At 40.7% G+C, this 24,721-nt stretch overlaps 3 protein-coding genes across 5 annotated transcripts; 2 read left to right on the top strand and 1 right to left on the bottom strand.

Moving 5' to 3' along the window:
• Positions 1-5,024: 5,024 nt before the first annotated feature.
• Positions 5,025-9,781, top strand: LOC128540780 (L-seryl-tRNA(Sec) kinase). The gene is made up of 6 exons (XM_053510760.1): positions 5,025-5,279; positions 6,119-6,383; positions 7,741-7,942; positions 8,255-8,330; positions 8,418-8,511; positions 8,607-9,781. Exons 1-6 carry the CDS (start codon positions 5,064-5,066, stop codon positions 8,825-8,827), a joined length of 1,074 nt encoding a protein of 357 aa, XP_053366735.1. The 5' UTR covers positions 5,025-5,063; the 3' UTR covers positions 8,828-9,781.
• Positions 9,782-11,577: 1,796 nt separating this feature from the next.
• On the bottom strand, positions 11,578-14,739 carry LOC128541403 (zinc finger protein Pegasus-like). 3 transcript variants are annotated; one of them, XM_053511807.1, is made up of 5 exons: positions 14,726-14,739; positions 14,508-14,559; positions 13,893-14,080; positions 13,296-13,463; positions 11,578-13,182 (listed from the first exon to the last, which is right to left on the bottom strand). In XM_053511807.1, exons 3-5 carry the CDS (start codon positions 14,068-14,070, stop codon positions 12,575-12,577), a joined length of 954 nt encoding a protein of 317 aa, XP_053367782.1. In that variant the 5' UTR covers positions 14,071-14,080; positions 14,508-14,559; positions 14,726-14,739; the 3' UTR covers positions 11,578-12,574. The 3 variants fall into 3 exon arrangements, with proteins under 3 accessions (XP_053367782.1, XP_053367781.1, XP_053367779.1); XM_053511806.1 differs by having other exon boundaries at positions 14,705-14,738; XM_053511804.1 differs by lacking the exon at positions 14,726-14,739 and having other exon boundaries at positions 14,508-14,719.
• Positions 14,740-15,084: 345 nt separating this feature from the next.
• acadsb (acyl-CoA dehydrogenase short/branched chain) lies at positions 15,085-23,453 on the top strand. The gene is made up of 11 exons (XM_053511803.1): positions 15,085-15,205; positions 16,903-17,029; positions 17,820-17,920; positions 18,026-18,232; positions 18,350-18,520; positions 18,672-18,797; positions 18,990-19,082; positions 19,211-19,300; positions 20,269-20,406; positions 20,950-21,049; positions 21,272-23,453. Exons 1-11 carry the CDS (start codon positions 15,173-15,175, stop codon positions 21,346-21,348), a joined length of 1,263 nt encoding a protein of 420 aa, XP_053367778.1. The 5' UTR covers positions 15,085-15,172; the 3' UTR covers positions 21,349-23,453.
• Positions 23,454-24,721: the final 1,268 nt, after the last annotated feature.

Genomic DNA, 24,721 nt, shown 5'->3' with positions numbered 1-24,721 from the left:
ACTTTCCTCTTTTCTCTCTTCTCATCCATAGATCTCCTTTGCCTGCTGTTATCTCAACCAAGGAAGACGTCTTGTCCTGCTCCTTGGCTATCTGATGTACTGCGCAACAACAGGAGAGAATTGAGAACTGCGGAGAGAAGATGAAAGAAATCACAACTTGATGCAGATCTCATCTCTTACCAGACTCTTCTCTCCAAATTCTCATGTGACGTGACTTCTGTCAAAACTACCTTCTCCAGAGAAAATCTGGAAGCCTCTGCACATGATCTTGGCAAACACATCAACATCTTCTCCTCACTACTCAACCCACCGATTCCTCCTGGCCCTTTCTCTCTGACGGCTGACGATTTTGCCACATTCTACGATGGGAAGATTGTAGCAATCCGCCAGTCCTTCGCTCTTAACCAAACTCCTACGGCAGAACCTCAGGACCTTCCCTTCCCTCCTTTAGCAGAATTCTTTAACCTGTCATCTGATTCAGTAGATCATCTAACCCCACCACCTGTTCATTAGACCCAATCCATTCCACAATGCTCCAGGCCATCTCACGAGACCTCCTTTCCTTCACCACAACCATCATCAACCATTCCATATCATCTGGTCATGTTCCTGCTGCTTTTAAGAAGGCAAGGGTTATTCCCATCCTCAAGAAACCCTGTCTGAACCCATCAGAAGTTAACAACCATCACCCGGTATCACTTCTCTTTTATTTACAAAATTCTTAAAAGAACTGTTTATAACCAAACGTCTCTTTATTTCTCACAGAACAACTTTAATGATCCTAACCAATCTGGATTCAAAGTGGCACATTCCACAGAGACTGCCCTTCTGTCAGTCACTGAGAAGCCCCATGCTGCTAGATCTGCCAAACTGTCATCTGTCCTCATCCTCCTGGACCTGTCAGCTGCATTTGACACAGTACACCACAATATTCTATTATCTATTCTTACAAGCCTTGGAATTTGTGGAACAGCGTGGCAATGGTTTGCTTCTTACCTAGAAGATAGGTCATATGAGGTAACATGGAGGGGATCTACACCTGCTTCATGTAGACTCTCTACTGGTGTCCCGCAGGGCTCAGTACTTGGTCCTCTTCTGTTCTCCCTCTATACCCGGTCTCTTGGTAAGGTCATATCATCGCATGGATTTTCATACCACTGTTATGCAGATGACACCCAACTTACTCTCTCCTTTCCTCCCACTGACACTCAGGTTTTCACCCAGATCTCAGCATGTCTGGCAGACATCTCAGCCTGGATGGCTGCTCATCAGCTGAAGCTCAATCTCAGTAAAACCGAACTGTTTTTTATCCTTTGTGACTCATCCCCATGTCAAGACCTTGTGATATCCCTGGACAACAACCAAATCACTCCTTCAGCCACCGTCCGCAATCTTGGGGTAACCATGGACAATCATCTTTCATTTTCCCCACACAACGCTAACCTTACTAGCTCTTGTAGATTTCTTCTTTACAATATCAGAAGAATTTGCCCATTTCTATCTTCACAGGCTACTCAGGTGCTTGTTCAGTCCCTTGTTATTTCAAGACTGGACTACTGCAACTCACTCCTGGCAGGCCTGCCTCTGTCCATGATTCGTCCTCTGCAACTGATCCAGAATGGAGCAGCACGTCTCGTTTTTAACCTTCCCAAGTTCTTCCACACCACCCCACTCCTCCGCTCCCTGCACTGGCTTCCTGTAGCTGCCCGCATCAAATTCAAAAACGCTGATGCTTGCCTACAAAGCTAAAAATGGCCCAGCACCCACTTACCTCTCTGCTCTAATCACACCACGCACTGCACCACGTTCCCTCCGATCCTCCAGCACTGCTCCCCTCATTTCACCATCTCTTAGGGATCGAGGACGACATTCATCCAGGCTCTTTTCTGTTCTGGCACCTAGGTGGTGGAATGAACTTTCTCTAGATGTCCGTACATCAGAGACTTTGACTATCTTTAAACGACGACTCAAGACGCATCTGTTTCCCCAGTACTTGGACTAAAGTCCCAGTTGTGTTGGACTAATAGCACTTAGTTGTGTTGGACTAATAGCACTTAGTTGTGTTGGACTAATAGCACTTAGTTAACCCAGTGTAAGTATGTATATAAAGCACTTTTTGTAAGTTGCTCTGGATAAAAGCGTCTGCCAAATGCCTAAATGTAAATGTAAACTTCTAATCAGCCAATCAGAGCAGAGAATGTTTTAACCTCAGGACAAATCAATCCAAGTGAACAGAGACTGTTTAGAGAACGGGTTTGTAACGTTCTGAGAGAACAATTAGCTCAAAGTTTAAAGATTAGCTCTAATACTGATTAGCGTTACTCTGTTATCAGAACATTGTCTGTACAAAGTTCCCAGAATAAACAAAGACGTTATCACAACGCTAAACTAAAATGAAAACTGTCGAGCCATGATGTTTAGAGAATCTTGTCCACTCCTACGTATACTTGCGTGTCCTTAGAGCCGAGCCGAACACAGCGCCCTCTGCAGGAGACTAAAGGTAGCTTTGTGCGTAATAAATTGCAGATTATTAAAACGGTGCAGATTCAGACACCCAGACTGCTATAGCCGAATTAGGTTAGTAACGATCGCAGATCTGAGTGAAGAAGCCGCAGCAGAAGGAGACGACCACGAGCCGGACACTGAGACGTCTGGAACAGACGCGATACCAGTCACCATTTAACAGCAGACGATTCTCTAGTAAAATACTTTAAAAAAATATACAGAAAACTTCACCATATCGAATCACTGAGTTGTAATGCATAGCGTGAGCCTTCGCAACACTGTCAGTGAGTTGTTGCTATGGAAACAGGAACGCTTCCAAAGTGTTCCTTTCAAGTGTTTTTAATTTAAACCTGGAGTGTTGATCACTGGAGCTGCTAATATGGAGAACTCAACACCTTCTGAGGGTAGGAGGCGTGGCCTATTTGTGGCAGTCTCATTAAAGTGAGTCTTAATAAAGGAGGTGTGGCCTCTGTGGGTCTGTCTTGGTGAGGGAGGCGTGGCCTCTATGTGTCAGTCTGAGTGAAGGAGGCGCGGCCTCTGTGTGTCAGTCTCATTTAAGGAGGCGTGGCCTCTGTGTGGCAGTCTTAATGAAGGAGGTGTGGCTTATGTGTTTCAATCTCATGAAGGGGGTGTGGTTTGTTATTGAACTTTTAAAAATGTAAAGAGACCACACACACACACACACACACACACACACAGGTCACCACTGCCCCCTTGAGGAAAGCACAGCATTCTATTACCTGCCTGATGCCCTAATGGGGATAATATAAGCTAAATTAACATTTAGAGAAAAGAATCAGGATACACAGAGTGAGAAATGTGTGAAGTGTGTGTGTGAAGCTGTAGAGTTTATGCTGTAACTAATAAATATATAAAGTTGAGGTGATGTAGCTTTACATTAATTCTTTTTGGGATCTTCTCAGACACCCTGTAATACAACATGATTGTAGATGATAATAAATCTCTTATTAATGTAAAAGTGTTACGTTTTGTATTTTATAACATTTCTGATCTAATAATAATAATAATAATAATAATAATAATAATCAGGTTAATCAGGTTAAAGCATGTTGAATTCGACAGCGTGGTTACACTGCCACCCTGTGGTGAGGGATAGGAACAGCAGAAAAGACTCGGCTCTGTCACACAGATGAGTAAAGAAATAAACCCTCAGGTCTGGAGAGGAGACAGAGGACATGAGAAGATCAGCTGATTCATGTCCACTAGTGACTTTTTCGCTTTAATCCAATTTTAATGTGTGTTTTATTAACATGAAAGAACTAGAAGATTCTGTATTAACAGCAAATATCTTTATTTATTTTGAATATCTTTCATTTCACGACGTGTTAGGAGGCTTATTAATGCTTGCCTTATGTGTGCTTAATAACTACTTTAAAATGTTTAAATATAATTATTATACTATTAATGATATTTAATTGTAGTATTAATAATAATAGCAATTCATTCACCAGTGTGTAATATTTGTTTTATTTTATTAAAGCCAAAATGAGGGTTTGTTCTCCACTTATTATTATTATTATAAAATCACGTGATTTTTTTTTTAATTATTATTTTATTATAAAAATGTAGAAAAAATCCAAATACATCGTTGGTACAACTTTTAATTTCTTCAACAAAAATTCAATAAATAAAATGTAAAAAAAATTTAACAGTGCGATAAAAGAAAATGTTTTTCCTTTCCTTTTTTCTGATAAAAAAAGACACAATAACACACAATCCAAACATTACAGCCAGCGAGGATAAAACAAGCCTCGATATAATAAAATAATAGATAGATAGTTAGCGTCTTTGAACAAAAAACAAGACTTTGCGATGCACACCGGTGGTCACATGGTATTGACGTCATGCATCACGTGTATAACTTTGGCCAATGAGATGCCAAGAATTAGACAGCGTCTCAAATCGTCCTTTCCCCCCTATGTAGTGTCAAATTACTACAGATATATAATTTTATTGTGTTTAGTAAAGTGAAATTACACACACACACACAGAAACAGAGACACGTCTATAAAGTGTAAATATCTGTAACAACAATTGAGTAAAATCAGCAATATATATATATATTATAAATAAAGCCTATTAGACTATATATTAGTTTTATATAAACACTACTCCGTGTTAAACACATATTTAGCTCTAAAACGTAAACACATGGAAATGGATTTATTTACACTTTTATATTTTTATTGATTCAGTGTAAATGTGCTGTAAATTTGTGCGTGTTTTATTCAGACAGTAATGAAATCCTCAGCAGCAGGCGTCCTGAAGTGCCCTAGTGTAAGGGGAAGTGAGAACGGAGCGGTTTGGAAACGACCACAGTGTGATGACGTCACACTTCCGGGTTCGGCGCGATGAAAACAACACGGAGCGATCAGTAGGCACGTTGTGTGTGTGTGTGTGTGTGTGAGAGAGAACTCTGCTGACATTTTCAATGGAATGAACTTTAAGCGGGTAAAATTTAAATCCTTAAAAGGTCTGTTTTGCCTCACCTGGGTCTCGTGCTCTCTTGCAGGTGTGTGTGTGAGTGTGAGAGAGCCATGCAGAGCTCGGCAGGTGTGAGTGTGTGTGTGTGTGTTCTGTGCGGGGTACCTGCAGTGGGGAAGTCCACCCTCACACACACTCTCTCTGAGGCCCTTCACACACACGGCTGGACCTCCGTCACCGTGTCTTATGATCAGCTCCTCCCTGAGGAGACTCTCCACCTCCACACACCTCACAGAGACGAGGAGGAGGAGGAGGCAGCACGTGCAGAGGTGAGTAAGAGCTGGGACACCTGGAGACTTCCTCCCTCTGCGTCACACACACACACCTGTTTAACGCGAGTCTCTGTGAATAAGCTGTTGCCATGGTAACGTGTGTAACAGGCTGTAAACTTGCTGTTGGAGAGAATTAAATAATTAATCGGTAACTTCTGACCAATCAGGAGACAGATGAACTGATTTGCCCTAAACACAGATCTCCCCAGGGTCCTAGTGTCCTCAGGGTTATATGGTACCTATATGGTGCTCACTCACTCACTCACTCACTCATCTTCTATACCACTTTATCCTGTATTCAGGGTCACAAGGGGCGGAGCCTATCCCAGGAGGCTTAGGGCCCGAGGCGGGGTAAACCCTGGACAGGGTGCCAATCTATCGCACACACATTACGGGAAATTTGAGAACACAAATTATCCTATTCTACATGTCTTTGGATTGTGGGAGGAAACCGGAGAACCCGGAGGAAACCTACCAGGTACGGGGAGAACATGCAAACTCTGTGCACACAGAGACGGGAATCGAGCCTTGCCGGGAATCGAACTTGAACCATGGAGGTGCAAGGCGACAGTGCTAACCACTACACCACCGCGCCACCCCATTCTCTCTAAAAGCACATCACACACACATACATCTGCCCTTATTAGACACCCCTAACCAATGGGAACATAATACCCTGGGGACACAGGTACGCTCCTGTTACGAGGAGCCTGGAGACTAATGTAGATTAGAGATTAAATAAAAAAGAAGTGCAGGCCACACCCGTTTATCTAAAATCTGCTGCTGTAGTGTGTGTTAATGAGCTGATTCTGTTTAAGTTTGTGTGTGTGTATCAGACAGGGTGGAAGCAGCACAGACAGGCCGTGTTGGAGTGTGTGGATGGTCTTCTGCAGGAGCTCACCGCTGACACACCTCACACGCACACCGGATCAGGAGGAGGAGGAAGTGTGTTTGAACGGTTTAAGGTGGCCATGGAGGAGCAGCAGATCCACTCTGTGTTACAGGACACACACTCCAGCCCTCAGAGACTCGTCCTGCTGCTCGACGACAACTTCTACTACCACAGCATGAGATACCAAGTGTTTCAGCTCGCGCGCAGGCGTACAGTATACACACACACACACACACCATGGTTATTACTATTATTAAAACATATTTATTAATTATAATAAAGCAGCGACATTTGTTAAATTTTTTATTGTTTTTATAGTTTACAAACTAAAGTGGAACCTTGGATTACGAGTAACGCGGTTTGCTAGTGTTCTGCAAGAGGAGCAAAGATTTTTTTTATAAATTTTGACTTAAAAAACGAGCATTGTCTTGGTTTACGAATGCCGAGTATCATGTATCACGCATGCGCTTCTTGTTTTGACGCCGAGCGTCACGTGATCACAACTGAGCCAACAGTTTTTCTCTCTCTTGCATCTCTTGGAATTGTGGGTAATCGTCTCCCCTGCTGGGTTTTAGTGCGCGTCTCTCACTGGTATAATCAACATCTGTGCACATGTGTACTGTTTACTATAACACTGTGACCACGTGTTATAAGTGTCACACAGCAAAAGCAAGTGTCATTAGAGAGGCTAAAGATCCATGTTCTCTCTCAAGGCTCAGCCTGCTCCATGTCTTTGTGCATGCGCGTCATTAGACACCGTGCCACACACATCCCTCCTACTTCCGCCTTCACAGACACACACACTCTCTCTCTGCTCTACACAGAAACACTGCTCTGTCGCGATTCTTTTCAAAGGAAAAGTGCAGGTTAATTTCTTTTATTTTTACTATTTTTACTTACAGCAGTGATTCCGTTAGTGTGTCGCTCAATCCTTATTCGTTGCTAATTTTTCCGATAAAACAGTCTTTTTGTTAATGTCTGTGTATGCGTGTTTGTGTAAAATTCAAATAAGTGAGAGAAAGGTTTTACTGTGTAAGATGAGGAGGGGGAGACGGGAGGGGCTGAAAGTAAGAGTCTCCTCTTACTTTGGCTTTACACACACACACACACACACACCATACACACAGTGCCTGCGCACATAAACGAAAACACTTCTCGATTTATTTTTACTTTTTTTAAAGGTAAATTGCAGGTTAATTTGTTTTATTTTTACTTAATATTTTGTGTTAATTATTTCTATGTATTAATTTTTTTGGGCTCTGGAACGAATAATTTGAGTTTCCATTATTTCTTATGGAAAAATTCGATTTGGTTTACAAGTGTTTTGGAATACGAGCCGCTTCCGGAATGAATTATGCTCGTAATCAAATGTTCCACTGTATTAGCATATTTTTTTATCTACAATTATTATATTATTATAAGGAAAAGGAATTGAATGAAATTCTCAACGTGAGCAATAAATAATTAGCATGATGCTAACAGGGAAGGTTAATAATAATAATAATAATAATAATGTTTTATAATAATGTGTGTATGTGGCTAAGTTCGTGCTCTGATTGGTCACAGGTTCGGCGGGGTTCTGTCAGCTCTACCTGCGCTGTCCACTGGAGCTGTGTCTCCATAGAAACAGGGTCAGAGGTCAGCTGGTATCGGATGATGTCATCATTGAGATGGCCAAGCGCATAGAGCCTCCGAACTCGGAGAAGAACCCGTGGGAGAAAAACAGCGTGACTGTGGACACGACACACACCGTGACACACACACACATGTATGACACACACAATGTTACACACACAACTGGTACGATCCACAAAGATTGTTACACACACACACACACACACACACACACACACACACACACACACACCTGTATGATCCACAAACACTGTTACACAGTTAAACACAGCTGTACAACACACACCATTATATACACACCTGTATAACACATACTCACATACGCCTCTGCGACACATATAGTCTCACACTCCTGTACAACTGACACATATATGACTCAATAGAAGATCTGAGTGTAAAATAAACTTTTACACACTGTGTGTGTGTCTGTGTGTGTGTGTTTCAGACAGGAGTTGCTGCAGGTGATTTTTTCAGCAGTAGAAAATCCTCTGAGTCCAGTTCAGGATGATTCAGAACAGAGGGTAATTCCACACACACACATTTTCGTTTAATGTTGTAATAAAATAATTAATTAGTTCTGTCCTGCCCCCTCCCCTCGCGGCTCTCAGGAGGCAGACAGACAGCTGTGTGCCTGCAGTGTGGTGCACCAGGTGGATCAGGTGTGCAGGAGACTCGTGTCTCAGGCCATGATCACAGCCAGAGGTAACAACAGGAAATTAATCTGACCAGGCCAGGATTACACACAGCACTGAATTGATGATGATGATGATTATGTGTGTGTGTTTGTGTGTGTGTAGCATGCACACAAAGCGCTGAGGATCTGAAGTCGTTGGCGAGAGCCCTGAGCGAGGAGAAGAGTCGCTTCCTGCAGGAGCTCCGAGCTCAGGTTCTCCAGCAGCTGCAACAGGACGAGTGTGTGTGTGTGGAGCGCGTGGTCACCATGGCGACCGGGTCGTTTACTCGCAGAACGCATGTGACGATGGAGCGACACGGCGTACGTTCCACGCCCAACTCGTAATCACGACGTCTCTGCTGTGCTTCTTACTCAATCAGACTCGTTAATTCACTTTACTGAAAATAACTTTGATAGGAATCTACAGAGAGATGATTATAGAGACTTTATGATCAGGTTAATATAAAACGAGCGCTATCTGAGGAGAGAGAGCAGAAAGTGTGTCCTGTCTGCTGTCATGCCTTTGACTGATTTACATCAACATGATAAACGTGAACAGAGCACTGAGTCCTCAACTAATTTAATTTATTTACATTTTGTTTGTATGGCGCTTTTATAAATGGTCATTCACGTAAAGCAGCTTCACACAATCAAAAGAAAATTATGGAAATGTGAAAAATGTGTATGAATTAAATGATCAGATCGTCCCTGATGAACAAGCCGAGGACGACGGTGCTGAGGGAAAAACTCCCTGAGATGGTAATTGAAAGAAACCTTGAGAGGAACCAGACTCACCAGGGAACCCATCCTCATCTGGGTGATAACGGATGCCCTGGTTCCCTTAAATCCTACTACATTTTCTAATCTGTGAAGGAGAGCACTATAATTAATGGAGGTCGAGGTATACAAGCAGAGACGTAACCCTGATCAGAGACCAGTGTTCCAGATTTAGTAACAAACCCACTGCTGAGTGAAGAGTTCATTATTTTTAGCAGGGTTCTGTTATTGCTGGTACTATCTGCTTGAGAAAATGTCTCGGGATAAATGTATTTAATTCACAGGTTGATGAATTTGCAGAAGAGATGAGTGAAATTAGTTCATTGTCTTCAAGGGGAGTAAAGTATTTTAGGTTCTAATGTGATGGTTAGTTTAACATCTGTATCACTTAAATTGTCTGGTTTTAAAGCCTGAATTTTTTGCCTAATATTTATGATTTTGGTACTGAAAAAGTCAAAGATATCAAAGATAATAACACTAATAAAACTTGTTTTATTATAAATGTATAAATATTTCTGTTTTATTTATTCAATACTATACGCAGTCAGTAAAGTGACACGGGAGGTAAAAATATAAAAATACATATTATTGTTCTTTATTCACCGACCATTGGCAAAGTAATCCTTATCATTATCCATAATCTTATTTTAAAAGTTCATGTAAAACATATTTCAGACTCGAACTGATGCTGAGACTTAATAATAAATAAACAGTTCTTATTAAACAGTCCTAAAAATAATCACTACAGTTTACACTAAGTCCCGCCCACGTTCTTTATGATTGGCTCATAGTTCTCACTCACCAACGATCTAACCAATCGTAACACAAAAAACATTAATGTCTTTCTAATATTTTCCTGCTTTATATCTCTTGCTTTGTACTTTTATACCAGAAACATAATCACACGGCAGTTTGTTCCATCCGAGTAATCTGATTAGGCGTTAGTGCTGATAATAGACAGCATATAGATAAAAATCCTGTGAGGTGTAACTCTGTGTATAAGTGGGCGTGTCCCAGGCGTTGTCCAGTGGTTAATGACACTAACAGTGTGTCTCAGCGTGGGTGAGAGTAGGTCTGTACGGTCCGCAGTACTGAGGAGAGAGCAGCTGTCCGACAAAACCCACATTCACACATCTGATAACATTATGGCGTCTTAAGGACAGTTTCTCAGGACTGTCCACCACCTCCAGGGTTTATTCTCCTCACCTTTTAGCTACTAAGTACCGCTAAAGTTTAATCTACTTTCACCCGTGTTAATTACACTACTGTGGACCAAATAATAAATTGGTAAACTATTTTTAAAATGGTGTTTGTGTTCCATAACCGTGGTGGTGTGATGTTATTAAATCTGTAATATTATGCATAAAGGCATGAATTGCCTTCCTCTGTGAAATACTTAATCATGTAAAATCAGAAGTGACATTGCAGACTAAATACTGCGTCCATGAGAGAGCGAGAGAGGCTTACTATAAAAAAAAAGGTTACTGTGAGCTAATAAACACTCAAAACTTCTGATACTTAAGTAAATCTGAAGCTGAGTACTTTTGTACTTTAACTGAAGTAAGCATTTTAATAGAGGATTTCTACTTTTGCTTGAGTAATATTTTACCTGGGATATCTCTACTTTTACTCAAGAATAGGATTTGTGTACTTCGCCCAGCGCTGTCAGTAAATAAGTTTCACTTCCACCATTAATACACTCTCTCTCTCTTTAGCTCTGCTTTAAAGTCAAGCTCACTTTTCTCTTTATTACCTTAAAATAAAAATCTAGATCTACTTATTTATTAATGATCGTAATAAGAGTCTTAAATACTTAAATGTTTTATCGTAAATTACAAGCGCATTAAATACCTCACTAATACTCATTAAAATTGAGTTCTATTGTAAATTATAATAGGTAACAACTATATTCCTTTTTTTTTTTTTTAATATATTTTTTATTTTTTAATCATTTTGATATACTTTTAATACTACTTTAATTTCACTATTTCTCATAATTATAAATATCTTTGTGATGACATTTTGTATTTTATTGTATTTTTTTCTTTATCATGTTCAGTTATCAGCTTTATTTTTATTTGTGTATAAAATGTAATTGTGATATTTAAATCAACCTCAAAACCCACATGATGCTACACCACTGAAAAGAACTGAAAACAGATTTTCCTTGACTTTTAAAAAAAAAAAAAAGATTTTTGTACAAAAAACGCTTCTGTTAGAAAGTTTTATAACCAATAGAATGTAAAAAATAAAATAAAAGGGATTAAAATTAAACTGTTACAAATACAATTTAAAAAAATCATTTTATTAACATGTTTTTATTATAAATATTGCAATAGTTATGAGAAACAGTTAAAATCCAGATTCTAATTACAGGCTAATAAAGTTGGTTTATATTTCTATAAATTTTTATAATTATTATTAATAGTTTTTGGGTGTGGTTTAAAATCCATAAACAGTAAAATTCTTTAAACAGAAGCAATAGTCTCTGAGGGGGCATGGTCTTTTTTAATATTTACTATATAGTAAAAAAAATAATAATAAATAAACGCAGCTCCTAACGGAGTACTGGTGAAACTGTAGTTTTGTGTAATGTCTTAGAACAGAAAGTGGGTGTCATTAAACTATAAATGAGCTAATTGTATGTGGGCGTGGCTTTCAGATGAGAAAAAATGAGGGCGTGTCTTCAAATTACTGTAACGGCAATAAGAGTGGCTCGGAGTTCTGAGTGGGTGTAGCTTTAAGACTATAAAATAAATGGTGGAAAAATGGGGGTGGCCTTTAAATTATATAATGCATGGGACAGTTAGAGGACTTATGGATGAAATATGGATGTGATGAATCCAAACCTACTTGGGTATAAACTTGGGACCTTAAGATCACATCTTAACCACTGAGATCATCATGTTCCATGTGGGCGTGTCCTTCACACGCAATACTGGACCATAAAAGGAAAAGTGGGTGTGTCCTTCACATTTCATACAAATATGAATGCTTGAGTGGATGTGGTGTTAAAATACCATAAAAAAGTGATGTGGGCATGTCACTAAAATAATTGAAAGAGCTCTCTGTGGGCGTGGCTTAAACTACATAGAATAGAAAGAGGGTGTGGTCTTTACATGAAGAGAACTTAAATGAGTACGACTGAAGGTGGGTGTGGCTTTGAGTCCCTGAAACGATAACTAATAAATATATTGAGAACAGCTCAGGGAGGGGGTGTGGCTTGAAGACCATAGAAGAGAAAGTGGGCGTGTCTGTGTATATGGATGCCTAAAAATGTTTGTTTTTTCTGGGAGACAGACGTGTGCGCGGGTGTCACTTGCGGTGCTGTCCCTGAGCGAAGTGACACGTGAAGTCGTACTTGTCGCTGCAGTGCACGCCGCAGACGTTACACTGAAACGGCTGGTCGTAACCATGGCAACCCATATGCACGGTGTACAGCACGTTATCGAGGAAATAAATCTGGCAATGCGGGCAGAAGAACAGCGTCTGCGCATTGGGCTGCGCCGGGGACGACTCCAGGCTCAGGAGCCTGTCTGCGGTAGGGTCTTGTGAGGGCGGAGTCAGAGCGCGACCTTTGACCTCCTTTTCGTAACCCTCCATAGCCTGATTCGGTGTACTGGGACGCAACCCGTCGCCGCTGTCTTGCTCCTGATTGGCTGCCTGGCGAGAAAGAGGGCGAGGCTTGTCATCTGAGATGATCACCGGTTCCTGTTTGGTCTGTGTCGAAGCTGCGTTGGACAGGGGGCGGAGTTTGTGTCTGCGGCGGCGATGGTGAGACAGGTTGCTCCGGTCGTTACAGCGGAACGGACAGAGGTCGCACTTGTACGGTTTCTCACCCGTGTGTGAGCGCATGTGTGCTTCCAGCTGTCGCTCGTACGCCGAGGAGAACGGACAGAGCTGACAACGGTGAGGCTTCTCTCCTTCACGCACACACAAAGAAAGAAAGAAAGAAAGATAGAAAGGACAAAATTAACATACAATCGTGTAAAATTTTTCACACTCTTTAAAGGAAAAAAAAAGAAAGAATTCAGACCTGTGTGTATGCGCATGTGCTCGATGACTCTAGCCTGCCCCTTGCTGGCGTAATTGCAGAAGCGACACCTAAATTTTCCGTCTCGCGTCCTCTCAAATCCGTCCGTGTCCAGACGTACCTCTATAGACGCCAGGTGATCCATTGCATTGTGTTCTATCTCACACTCACCTAAACACACACAAAGGAAGCATGAACTCCACCCTGATCATCACTGCTCACTACACAGCCACGCCCCCCCTCCCAAAAAAAAAAAAAAATTTGGAAGGTGTGGCTTCCAAGGCAGCATCTTGATAGTGGTATCAAAAAGTTTTAAGATTAGCTCTGTTTTCCAGAAAAGGCTGTATCTAGGTTTATACACTACCACCTTCAGAGTAGTCCCTTTGCACAGAAATACAACGCTCCCAGTGTTCCGGTCACTACTGAAATCTGTCCTGGGAGTATGGTGAAGGCGTGTCAAGCACCTTCTGCGATTCGAGCTGGATCTCCATAATGGTGTCAAAACAGCGACCTTTGAGCTGGATTTGTGCTGCCATCTGTTGGCTCGTTACAAACTAGTCTTGAAACTTTTTGATACCACTGTTTCCGACCGTCTCTTACCTGCCTGCAGCTCCTCATCACTTTTGTCCCCGTTCACAGAAGACGAGAGCGCGTTTACATGATGTGTCTGCTGATCGAGGTACTCCTGAAAATCTCTCACAAAGTCCAGAGGCTCCGACTTCATCTCGTTCATCGTCCAACCGGGACGCGCTGCCAGACCTGTGCGCTCGATCCGCATCTACGCCGATCTGACACACGTACACACACATGCAGTTTAAACCAGTTAATGTACAAATTTATGTACAAAGTGGGCGTGGTTACGTAGCAATATGGAAGTAACGTCACTCAAATGGCATCATTGTCATCTCCTTATATGGAATGTATTGGATTTAAAATAATGTTTTATTTTTCTTCACTAAATCAAATATATATGCATATTTGTTTTAATAATTGATTTTTTAATGTAATTAATTAATGACTAATTAAAAAAAAAAAAAAGAAAATAGGCAGTAAAATTAATACATTTGTGCTTTTCTTTCCTGAGATTTAGCAAGCGTTTTAAAAATGTAAGTGATTTTTATTGAAAAATTATTTGATGATTCTTTTAACCTGATTAAGACGACGTATTTGATTTATTAATGAAAAATAGAATAAATCGCGATATCTGAACGTTACCTGTGTTTCGGTGAGCAGGTGACTTAGCAGCGGACAGAAATGGAACAAAATGCTTTAAAATGAATTTTAAAAGTACAAATAAAACAAACAGGAAAAACACGAAGTTACATTATTATATAATTCCAACAAAAACTGCTATAAACCGTAACCAAACGCAAACAATACACACAAAAACCTAAGCTAATAGTGTAGCTAACCTGCGTTAACGGCTAACAAACCTGTTTGTTTTTTCCCGTACCCGCTTTCCGACAAACCCCGCCTGCAGCTTGGTGATTGGTCAAAAATGTTTATCCCACAATCAGATTGGACAAAGCGTCTGGGCGTCTTCTGGGTTCCAGCCAATCCTAACATAGTAGGCGGTATTGACACGACTACGGGTGTGTAAAGTGGTGCACCTACTTTGGTGTAAACCTAAATTTGGTCCCGGTGATAAAATAAAACAGGTTCCTACATAAAATAAAATAAAATAAAGACAAGGGTCTTCTATCCACGGACCACTTGAACTTTTACGAATAAAAACGCTATATTTTTATTCTGCTTTTGAAATATACTGTTTAACATGTGGTGTATATATACAAATTTATAAATATCATAATTGTCGCGGTTTCACCCGAACCTTTTAAACGACGGACAGGAAGAACCCGGATGTAAACAAGTGTAGCAAAATGGCGGCGCCCTTGCTCAGATTCTTCGGAAAGGTGAATAAATGAATTGGAGCTTTTTTGTTGTTGTTCCGGCTACATATAAAACATGTAACCGCTGATCATTAATTAGTTTCATTTATAAAAATGCTGATGAGTGTAACGTACGTTAATGGCGTGATTTTATAGATCAGATTGCTTTATTTCTTATTTATTTGCTGTCTAAACTAACCTGAAGTCTAACAGACAAGTCTAGTCAAATTAATAATACTTCACTTCATTGTCCGTTTCTTTTCTTTACGTTTGTTACAGATTAATAACTGTGTGTTTTTACGATTTAGCAGTTGAAGTTGCAAATGTGGCTGGTGTCGTACATTGATGACGTAATGGATCATTTAGGGCTCTGAGTATCTTAGATTAGATCAGATCAGATTAGATTAGATTAGATTATCCCTCCTAGAAGTATTTTTTTTTTTAACATAAGATCCTACTTTTTTATCTTTTATACATACAGTATATTATACATATAATACAGAAAATGTGTGGCCAAAGAGGCTCCTTCTGAAGTTTATGCAACATGGAAGTGTCCAATCTCGCTCCCCTAAAAATTTCAAGCTGCTTCAGCCATTTTTAAGAGAGAAATTTATATGTGCCTCCAAAACAGCCATTTTTTTAGCGTTATACTCTCGTTATAATCATTCTGCGCAAAATTAAGGATTTTTGTTTTTCCCAAAAAAAATCTGTAGTGTCCGTAACCATGTCACATTCGTGTAGCAATATCTTAACAATTTAGCATTTTATAATAATACACTTTTCAGGTTTATGTCTTTTCATGTGAAATCTAAATTGGCCAAGTTTCATCTGAATGGCAGTTAAGATCAAAATAAAAAAGATAAAGAAAAGATTTGAATAAAAAAAACCACTAAAATATAAAAGGGTGTGAAATGTGTATTTTTTTTCTGATAAAAATATAAATGTGTTGCATATTTACAAAAAAACAAAGCATGGATCAGAAGATAAGAAGCGTTAAGCATTATAAAAAACTTTTTTTTTCTTTTAAGTGAGAAACTTTTTAGCACTAATACCATGTTCCTCTGCATGATTTCCCCTGTGAGCGCTGTATATAACAAACACTCCTTCTGTAACACTGTAGATGAAACTTTGCCGGGTATGAGAAGACGAAAAGATTTCCAACTCTCCTAAAATGTCATCTCTTCGATCCCCTCAGTGTATCTCACTCCTTTAGTATTAAAGACGTATATTTTTATTATCAAAATCAGATTTAATAAATGGAACAATAAACTACTACATTTCTATGATTTATTTTTTAACTAAAGTAAATGTGTGTCTTGGTCACACCTCTCCCACTGTTTACATCTCGTGATTATTCTCGTGTCTGATTTTTTTTCCTGTTCTCTTATATTATTAATACAAAAAAAGACTACGTTATATTTAACTTAGTTATTGTGCAAAGTACATTTACAAAGCCAATTTTGAATGAAAATTTAATTTTGAATTATTAAATTTGAATTATAAATTTTTTTAAATATATTTTTTTTAATTAGAATTATTGTGATGTATGATATGTGACAAAGTTTCAGATATATTTATTATGTGACAATTATTTTTATTATTTAAAACATTGTTAGAAATAGATAAATGAGAACATGGGAACATGTGTGTGTAGTGTCTGAGTGTAAGAGAGACCGAGAGTGTCTGTGTTCTCATTATCGTGTTGTGGGTGTGGTCTGTAGGTGAGCAGACAGCTGACCCCGCCATGGGCTTCCTGCCGGCCGTCTCTGCGTCTCCTCTCCTCTCCAGCAGCCGGATGTCCTCCTTTACAGACGTTCTCCGAGGAGGAGGCCATGATGAGGGAAACGGGTGAGGACAAGTATAAACACAAACCTATATATATAATATATATATATATACACAGACTTAATGTATATGATCAGATCATTCAATTCAGGGGAGGGGGGGGGTGAGTGTGTGTGTCGTTGCATGACGTACATCAGGCGTAACTAAATGAACTTGGGCTGAGTAACAGTTCTTCCTGAACCCTGATGCTTTTCTAATAAATGAGAATAATTAATATTCCAGTACCCTGGCGCTTTTCCCTCGAGGTGGGCGGGACTTAACGCATCACTCAACAGATTTAATCACGCGATGTTTACCGTCCACAGACAGAGTGCGCGGAAGAAACAAATGAAAGCATGACATGGCATGAATTACTCTAAAAAAAGGAAAGTGAGAACTGAACTGCTTATTGTTCCTGTGTGAAGTTTGAAACCAGTTTGTCTCTCATGTTGCGAAACCGTAGTTGTAATAAAAATCTATGATGTGAAGCTACGGGATAAAACACGGGAAGTTAAAGCGAACGTGTCCGCAGCAGCCCGAGGATCCATCAGAAATCAAACTGTCAATAATCCATCCAGCAGGAAGCTTCTTAAATCTTTATTTAATACAATTACATTTACATTTAGACATTTAGCAGACGCTCTTATCCAGAGCGACTTACATTTTTATCTCATTACACATCTGAGCAGTTGAGCAACTTGGTGGTTGTGGGGTTTGAACCTGGGATCTTCTGACCCATAGTCCAATGCCTTAACCACTGAGCTACCCCTGACCTACCAATGATGTCACTCGTCCTGTGTGTTTGTGTTAACAGTGAAGAGGTTCGCTCAGGAGCGCGTCGCTCCGTTTGTGTCTCAGATGGATGAAACCTCGACGATGGAGCCGGAGGTGCTCAGCTCTCTGTTCCAGCAGGGGGTCAGTGTGTGTGAGTGTGTGTGTGTGTTGCAGATCAGCAGATGTTACAGGACCCACTACACCAACATGTTAGTGCTGATAAGTGTGTATGTGTGTGTGTTGCAGTTGATGGGGATTGAGATAAGCACAGAGTATGGTGGTACAGGCTCCTCCTTCTTCTCCTCCATCCTGGTGATTGAGGAGTTGGCGAAGGTGGACCCGTCCATATCGGTGCTGTGTGACATCCAGAACACGCTGATCAACACGCTGATGATTAAACTGGGCACCGAGGAGCAGAAGAAGAAATATCTCCCACGCCTCGCTTCTGACACGGTGAGAGACACACAGAGGCCACGCCCCCATGCACCGACTGACACACAGAGGCCACGCCTCCTTCGCCCAGACTGACGAACTGTGTGTGTGTGTGTGTGTGTGTGTGTGTTCCTGCAGGTGGGGAGTTTCTGTTTATCCGAGGCCGGCTCCGGGAGCGACGCTTTCTCTCTGAAGACTCGAGCGGAGAAACGCGGTGATCATTACGTCATAAACGGATCAAAGATGTGGATCAGCAGCGCCGAGTACGCAGGAGTGTTTCTGGTCATGGCTAATGCAGACGTCTCAGCTGTGAGGCTCACACACACACACACACACACACACACACACACACACACACACTAACCTTCACACACAAATGGGCAGTCGTGACTGAAACCTTCCAAAACAGCTGTGTGTGTGTGTGTGTGTGTGTGTGTGTGTGTGTGTGTGTGTGTGACAGGGTTACAGGGGGATCACGTGCTTCATCGTGGATCGGGACACAGAGGGGCTTCACATCGGCAAGAAGGAGAACAAACTGGGGCTGAGAGCCTCATCCACCTGCGCACTCAACTTTGACAATGTCACGGTACACACACACACACACACACACACACACACACACACACACACAACATCTCTACAAAGCATTAATGCACCATGACTACGGCAACACCCATCCCTGAGAATGTAGGCACTGAGACAGTGTGTGTGTGTGTGTGTGTGTGTGTGTGTGTGTGTGTGTGTGTGTGTGTGTGTGTGTGTGTTTCTCGTGCTGCAGGTGAGCGAGAAGAACATCCTGGGTGAAGTGGGTCAGGGATATAAATACGCCATCGGGATGCTGAACGAAGGCAGGATCGGTATCGCAGCACAGGTACGCCGGTTCTGATCCGCTCAGGTACGCCGGTTCTGATCCGCTCAGGTACGCCGGTTCTGATCCGCTCTCTCACTCTGCCGTGTAAACACACTTCCTGTGCTCCGGTTTGATCTGTGTGTTCTCAGATGCTGGGTTTAGCTCAGGGGTGTTTCGACCACACCATCCCCTACACCAGGCAGAGGGTCCAGTTCGGCAAACGCATCTTTGACTTCCAGGTAACACACACACACACACACACACACACACACACACACACACATGAACATATGCAAAATCTAAACATGTCTGAAGTGTTACTTGTCTGTGGTGTGAATGATCTAGTACTTATTTAGATTAAATAAAATAATATAATTAAATATTAAAAGAAATAAAGAGGGAAAAAATAAAACAAACGAGCCAGAAATAATAAAATACATGGAATGATGTAAAAACTAAAAAAGTGTGGTGTGATGAATTTGTCATGTGAAGGACAGGAAGCAGACTGAGAGTCACTTTTATTTTCTTTGTAAGCATCTTTTTGAAGTTTGTTCTGATCTCCAGACACACACACACACACACACACACACACACAGTCTTGCTGCTCCCTTTCATTTTGTCTCCAAGACTCATTGCAGCACAGAGTAATAATTGGACAAACCCCTCCAGGTGTAACACTTATGTACTCATAGCTCCGCCCTCCCTTCACAAAGAGACATAGGCCACGCCCCTCCTGCCACACCCTCACCATCCAGCCTGCACCTGACTCACCGGGCTTCGCGCACAGATCACATGTGGTGGAGCCGGTGGACCGTCGGTGGAGGTCAGAAGACGGTGAAGACGTGTCCCAGTGGATATTACAGTCCCCCAGTAGATGGTGGAGTGTCAGGACCTCCCACCTGATGACCCCAAACACACTTTGTCCGCTGTACTGTACCTATATGATGTTCAGCAAAGGCGACTCCCCCTCTCCCACGAGGCAGGACACGCCCCCAGCCCCCTGGGACCCTCAAGGAAGGCCTTAGTCCTGTCTTCACAAGTGCCACGTGGTACAGTATGTGGGTTCGGTCACTGGAGACCCCCAGGCCTGGACCAGGTTCGAGGTATCTCCAGCCTGGCGTGTTTGTGTCTGACGTGGTGTGTGTGTGTGTGTGTGGGTAACCAGCACTCCATGCTACATGTGTTGACACTGCGGTGTTATTTTTAGGGGATGCAGCATCAGATTTCTCAGGTGGCGACTCAGCTGGAGGCGGCGAGGCTGCTGACCTATAACGCAGCGAGGCTGAGGGAGGCGGGGCGACCCTTCATTAAAGAGGCCTGCATGGCCAAGTACTTCTCCTCAGAGGTCACACACACACACACACACACACACACACACTCACACACACACTCACTCGTTTACTTACTACAACATTAACTTTATCATCCATCATTTCAGCATCTGTCCTACACCCACTACTCCACTTATAGACATCTTATGTGTGTTATGTGTCGTTCCCTCCGCACATCTGTCAGAGTACGGGAGGGCAGGAAGGAGGAAAAGAACAAAGGGAAGGGAATAGAGATGGGGGGGATAACAAGAAAGTGTGAAGGAAACTGAAAAGTGACTGGAAGAAAGAGATAAACAAATATGGGAAAGAGCAAAGAAATGAGGGGGGGAGGTGAGGGGAAGGGGACAGGACCGGGAAGACATAAGGACGTGAAGGAGACGATGAGAGACAAGACAGAAAAAATGGGAAATAACAAGAGAAAGACGAGGGGAGAGATGATGGAAGACAGTGGTGGAGGAGATAAAGAGAGAGAAAAGGAGGATGGAGGGAGTGACGGAGACGTGTGTGTGTGTGTGTGTGTGTGTGTGTGCGTGTGTGTGTGTGCGTGCGCTGTGCAGGTGGCCACATTAACTACATCAAAGTGTATCGAGTGGATGGGAGGCGTCGGCTTCACCAAGGATTATCCTATAGAGAAATACTACAGAGACTGTAAGATAGGTGAGTGTGTACAACACACACACACACACACACACACACAAACACACACACTCTCAGGGTCGTGCTGTTGTGGTAAAAATAATCACCACAAAGGTGACAGTAGCTCTGCTTCATTACACCACCATATTGCAGATCGTGTTCCTGTAACAGCACAATACACACCGTCATTTACTCACAAGTGTGTGTGTGTGTGTGTGTGTGTGTGCGCGCGCTTTGTCACAGGAACCATCTATGAGGGAACGAGCAACATTCAGCTGAGCACCATCGCAAAGTACATCGGGCAAGAGTACGACTCCTGAACACACACACACACACACACACACACAGGCTGTAATGTCAGAATGCAGCAGGTGTGTGTTTATAGATTTCGTGATTTCTTTTTGTTTCCGTTATAACGTGGAGGAACCTGATCCACACTAACGTACTGTATCTGTTTATTATAAACATAATCACGTGACTCTCACCGGTGTGAGACAAATCCACGTCAAATCAATAAACATATTCAGAAATGGGTTTAATAATCTCCAACCTTAACACTAATTTCATATTAGAGATATTTGCATGTGGGAAGATGTCTTTATCTATTATTTATAAAAATAAAATAAAATACAATCTGAAGGAGACGACGTTACAGTAATCCACATCATTTTCTTTAGTTTAGTTTTTTTGTTTTAAACGACCTTTTACTTTAAGTTCAAGATTCTTTATTGTCACTATACAGGTGTAGAGAAAATTTTTGAGCAATCCGTGTGGTGCGTCACATATTATAATTTAATAATATAAATGAAAATAATCAATAATTAATTAATTTCCTGTTCTTTCAAGCACATAAAGCATTTCAGCTAACGAGTAACACTCCCTTACATCGTACATGACATTATTAAACGACCCTATACGTCTAAGCAGTAATTGCCCTTGAATTCAATTGACATTGAATCGTACGGCCAAAAGTATTGGAACAAAGACAATTAGGATAAGGTTGAATCCAGAGAAACGTTTAGACAGTAAACAGCAGTGAAGCCAAAACAACCACAAGTACGAAGTAGAGAAGACACGCAGGAGGGAAGGATACAATAAAATAAAATGAACCAAATACAAGGAAGTATCATACAGTATGTATTTACGCGTGCATAAAAAAACCCGTATGCATAACTGAGAACTTGAGAAGTCATTGTGTGTAAATATTGTGTGTGAGATTGTCCAGCAGTCGAGAGAATAGACACGTACAGTGTGAGTTCACTCCTCATCAGTTCTGAGACGGTGGACACTATGGTGGTGGACCCCCTCGTTAAAGACACTAATGTCTGTAAGGTATAAACGACCTCCTCTAACACTCCTTACAGCAGTGAGCCCTGACCGAGGTCCTGAATGCTCTTCTGTTTTTACTGTGAATAAAGTGGAGGAGAGTTATTGTTGAATATTCTGTATTTTTGTTTGTTTGTTTGTTTGTTTGATTGACCACTGAATCCCGTGAGCTCTCCTGAGCAGCTTATCAAAGCCGATCACACACACACGTGAACAACTCATTGTTTTAATGACATTCTTACATTCTATAGTACTCTGGCGTAACTCGCTTAATCCCTGCCAGCTCGATTGTGTCTCGAAGATCATGTAAATCTAATCATATTAAAATTTTATTTGCCACATACACAGTTATGATATACAGTGAAATGTTTCAACAACTTCCCATGACCTAAAAAATTAAAGAAAATGGAGTATTTAAATAAAGAATGTAAACTAAGTTTATTTAATATTAAAAAAGAAAAATAGAGTATACAAAGAAGATTTTCAAATAAGGAGTATAAAATATGAAATAAGAATATTATAAATATTATACAGTATAGAAAATATTTGGCTGTAAAATGTACACTTTGTAAAAGTAATAAAATAGAATTGAAATGGAAATGTCCAGTACAGAAATTTGCTACATGAGTTTACGTCCATCCATTAACTAAACAAGCTGATTGTAATTATCAGGACTCTTCTGTAGGAGAGACCCCATTAGTGACATCACCAGTTTACCGCACAGGGAGCACCATCGCTCATGTCATATTGTCCTAATACTTCTGTACATCTATTGGTTTAGCTTTGCTTTAGCAGTCTACACTGAGTTACTGAACATCATAAAATGATTGTAAGCTTTTTTTCTTTCTTGCTGTCAGTATGTAGTGTTTTGTTACAGATTTGTGATCTGGAAAAAAAAACACAATTATAATAGTAATGTTCTATCCAAGTTCAGAATAAATGATTACAAGCTAGCTATCTCTGATTGAAAAAACTTCAGTGCCTTGGTATCAACTTTAATAGACTGGCTGCAGTAAAAACAGGATTATTGTGACTTCTGTATGGCCATGTTAGATGTCTGCTCAAACATTTTATACAAATAAAATAAAAAATAAATCGAGTTGTTCTGAATTTCTGTGAATTAATAAAACTCAACCTTTCTGAAATACTTGTGATTTGTCCATCAGCGGTTCTGCCTATGTAGATAAATCCTAAACTATACAATTACCTTTTCATTTTCATTTATTCTTTCAAATATTATAATTATTATTAAGGACAGATGGACATGTTCTCCACTATTACAATAGCTATTGCTGTTATACTGTAGATAGAGCTTCACGTACAGTAATGTTTACATCTACAAATCAGATCAGGAGGAGTTGAGGTTTCAGAAACGTCTGACCTTCTGGGACTTTCACACAGAACAGTTTCTAGAGTAAAAAAAAAAGCATTCAGGTGGAAACACCTTGTCGATGAGAGAGAGAGAGAAAACTCAGAACACCAAACATGAAGAACCTTAAGGTGGAACTCTTACACGACCCTGCTGGGTTTCATACATTATCTAATGTTATAGTTTTTACTACTATATCAATACTTATATCAAAAGAAAAAAATAGTCATTAACTTAAATCAATTCGTGCAAATGAAACAAAGACTTAATTATTGTCATTGTAGTGATACAACAAAATTTGTGTCTAAGTGCAGACGGTGTGTGTGTAAGCTGTACAGATTTGTTTCTGTTATAAGATGTACAGTGAAATTTTGGATTACGAGCATAATTTGTTCTGGAAACATGCTTGTATATCAAAACACTCGTATATCAAAGCAAATCTTTCTCTGTAAGAACTAATATAAATCAAAGGATTCATTCCACAATCCAAAAATATTCATACAAAAATAATTAATACAAAATATAAAGTAAAAATTAAAACAAGAAGCGTCAAGAAGCCACATGATACTTGATGATACTTGCTGCTCGTAAATCAAGACATGCTCGTTTAACAAGAATTTTTTTAAACCAGATTACTCGCAATCTGAGGGTGTACTGTATAGGTGTGGAAGAGAGAGTGGGGTTATGGAGTGTTTGATGATTCTACCAGATGATGCTATTATGGTAAATCAGTAAGGCATTAAACTGAATAGAAAAGTCTTTCTTTTACAAAATGCGGGGGCCAGAGGCAAAGAGTTCTGGAACATTCTCTAGCTTCCCACACATAGACTGAAAGGAATAAATAAAAGTCTCTTTTGCAGTGTCTGAGACAGCTTCAAATATTCATGTGGATTTTCAGAGATGTTGCTGGGCCAGACATGTGTGCAGTATTCAAAGCAGTGGGACTCAACCCTTGTCATTGGGGACCATCTGTCCTGCCGTTCTGCTCATTTTAGTGT

The sequence above is a fragment of the Clarias gariepinus genome, chromosome 14 (genome assembly GCF_024256425.1).
Source record: "Clarias gariepinus isolate MV-2021 ecotype Netherlands chromosome 14, CGAR_prim_01v2, whole genome shotgun sequence".
Classification (NCBI taxonomy): Eukaryota; Metazoa; Chordata; class Actinopteri; order Siluriformes; family Clariidae; genus Clarias; species Clarias gariepinus.
This window is presented reverse-complemented; position numbering and strand designations above follow the sequence as displayed.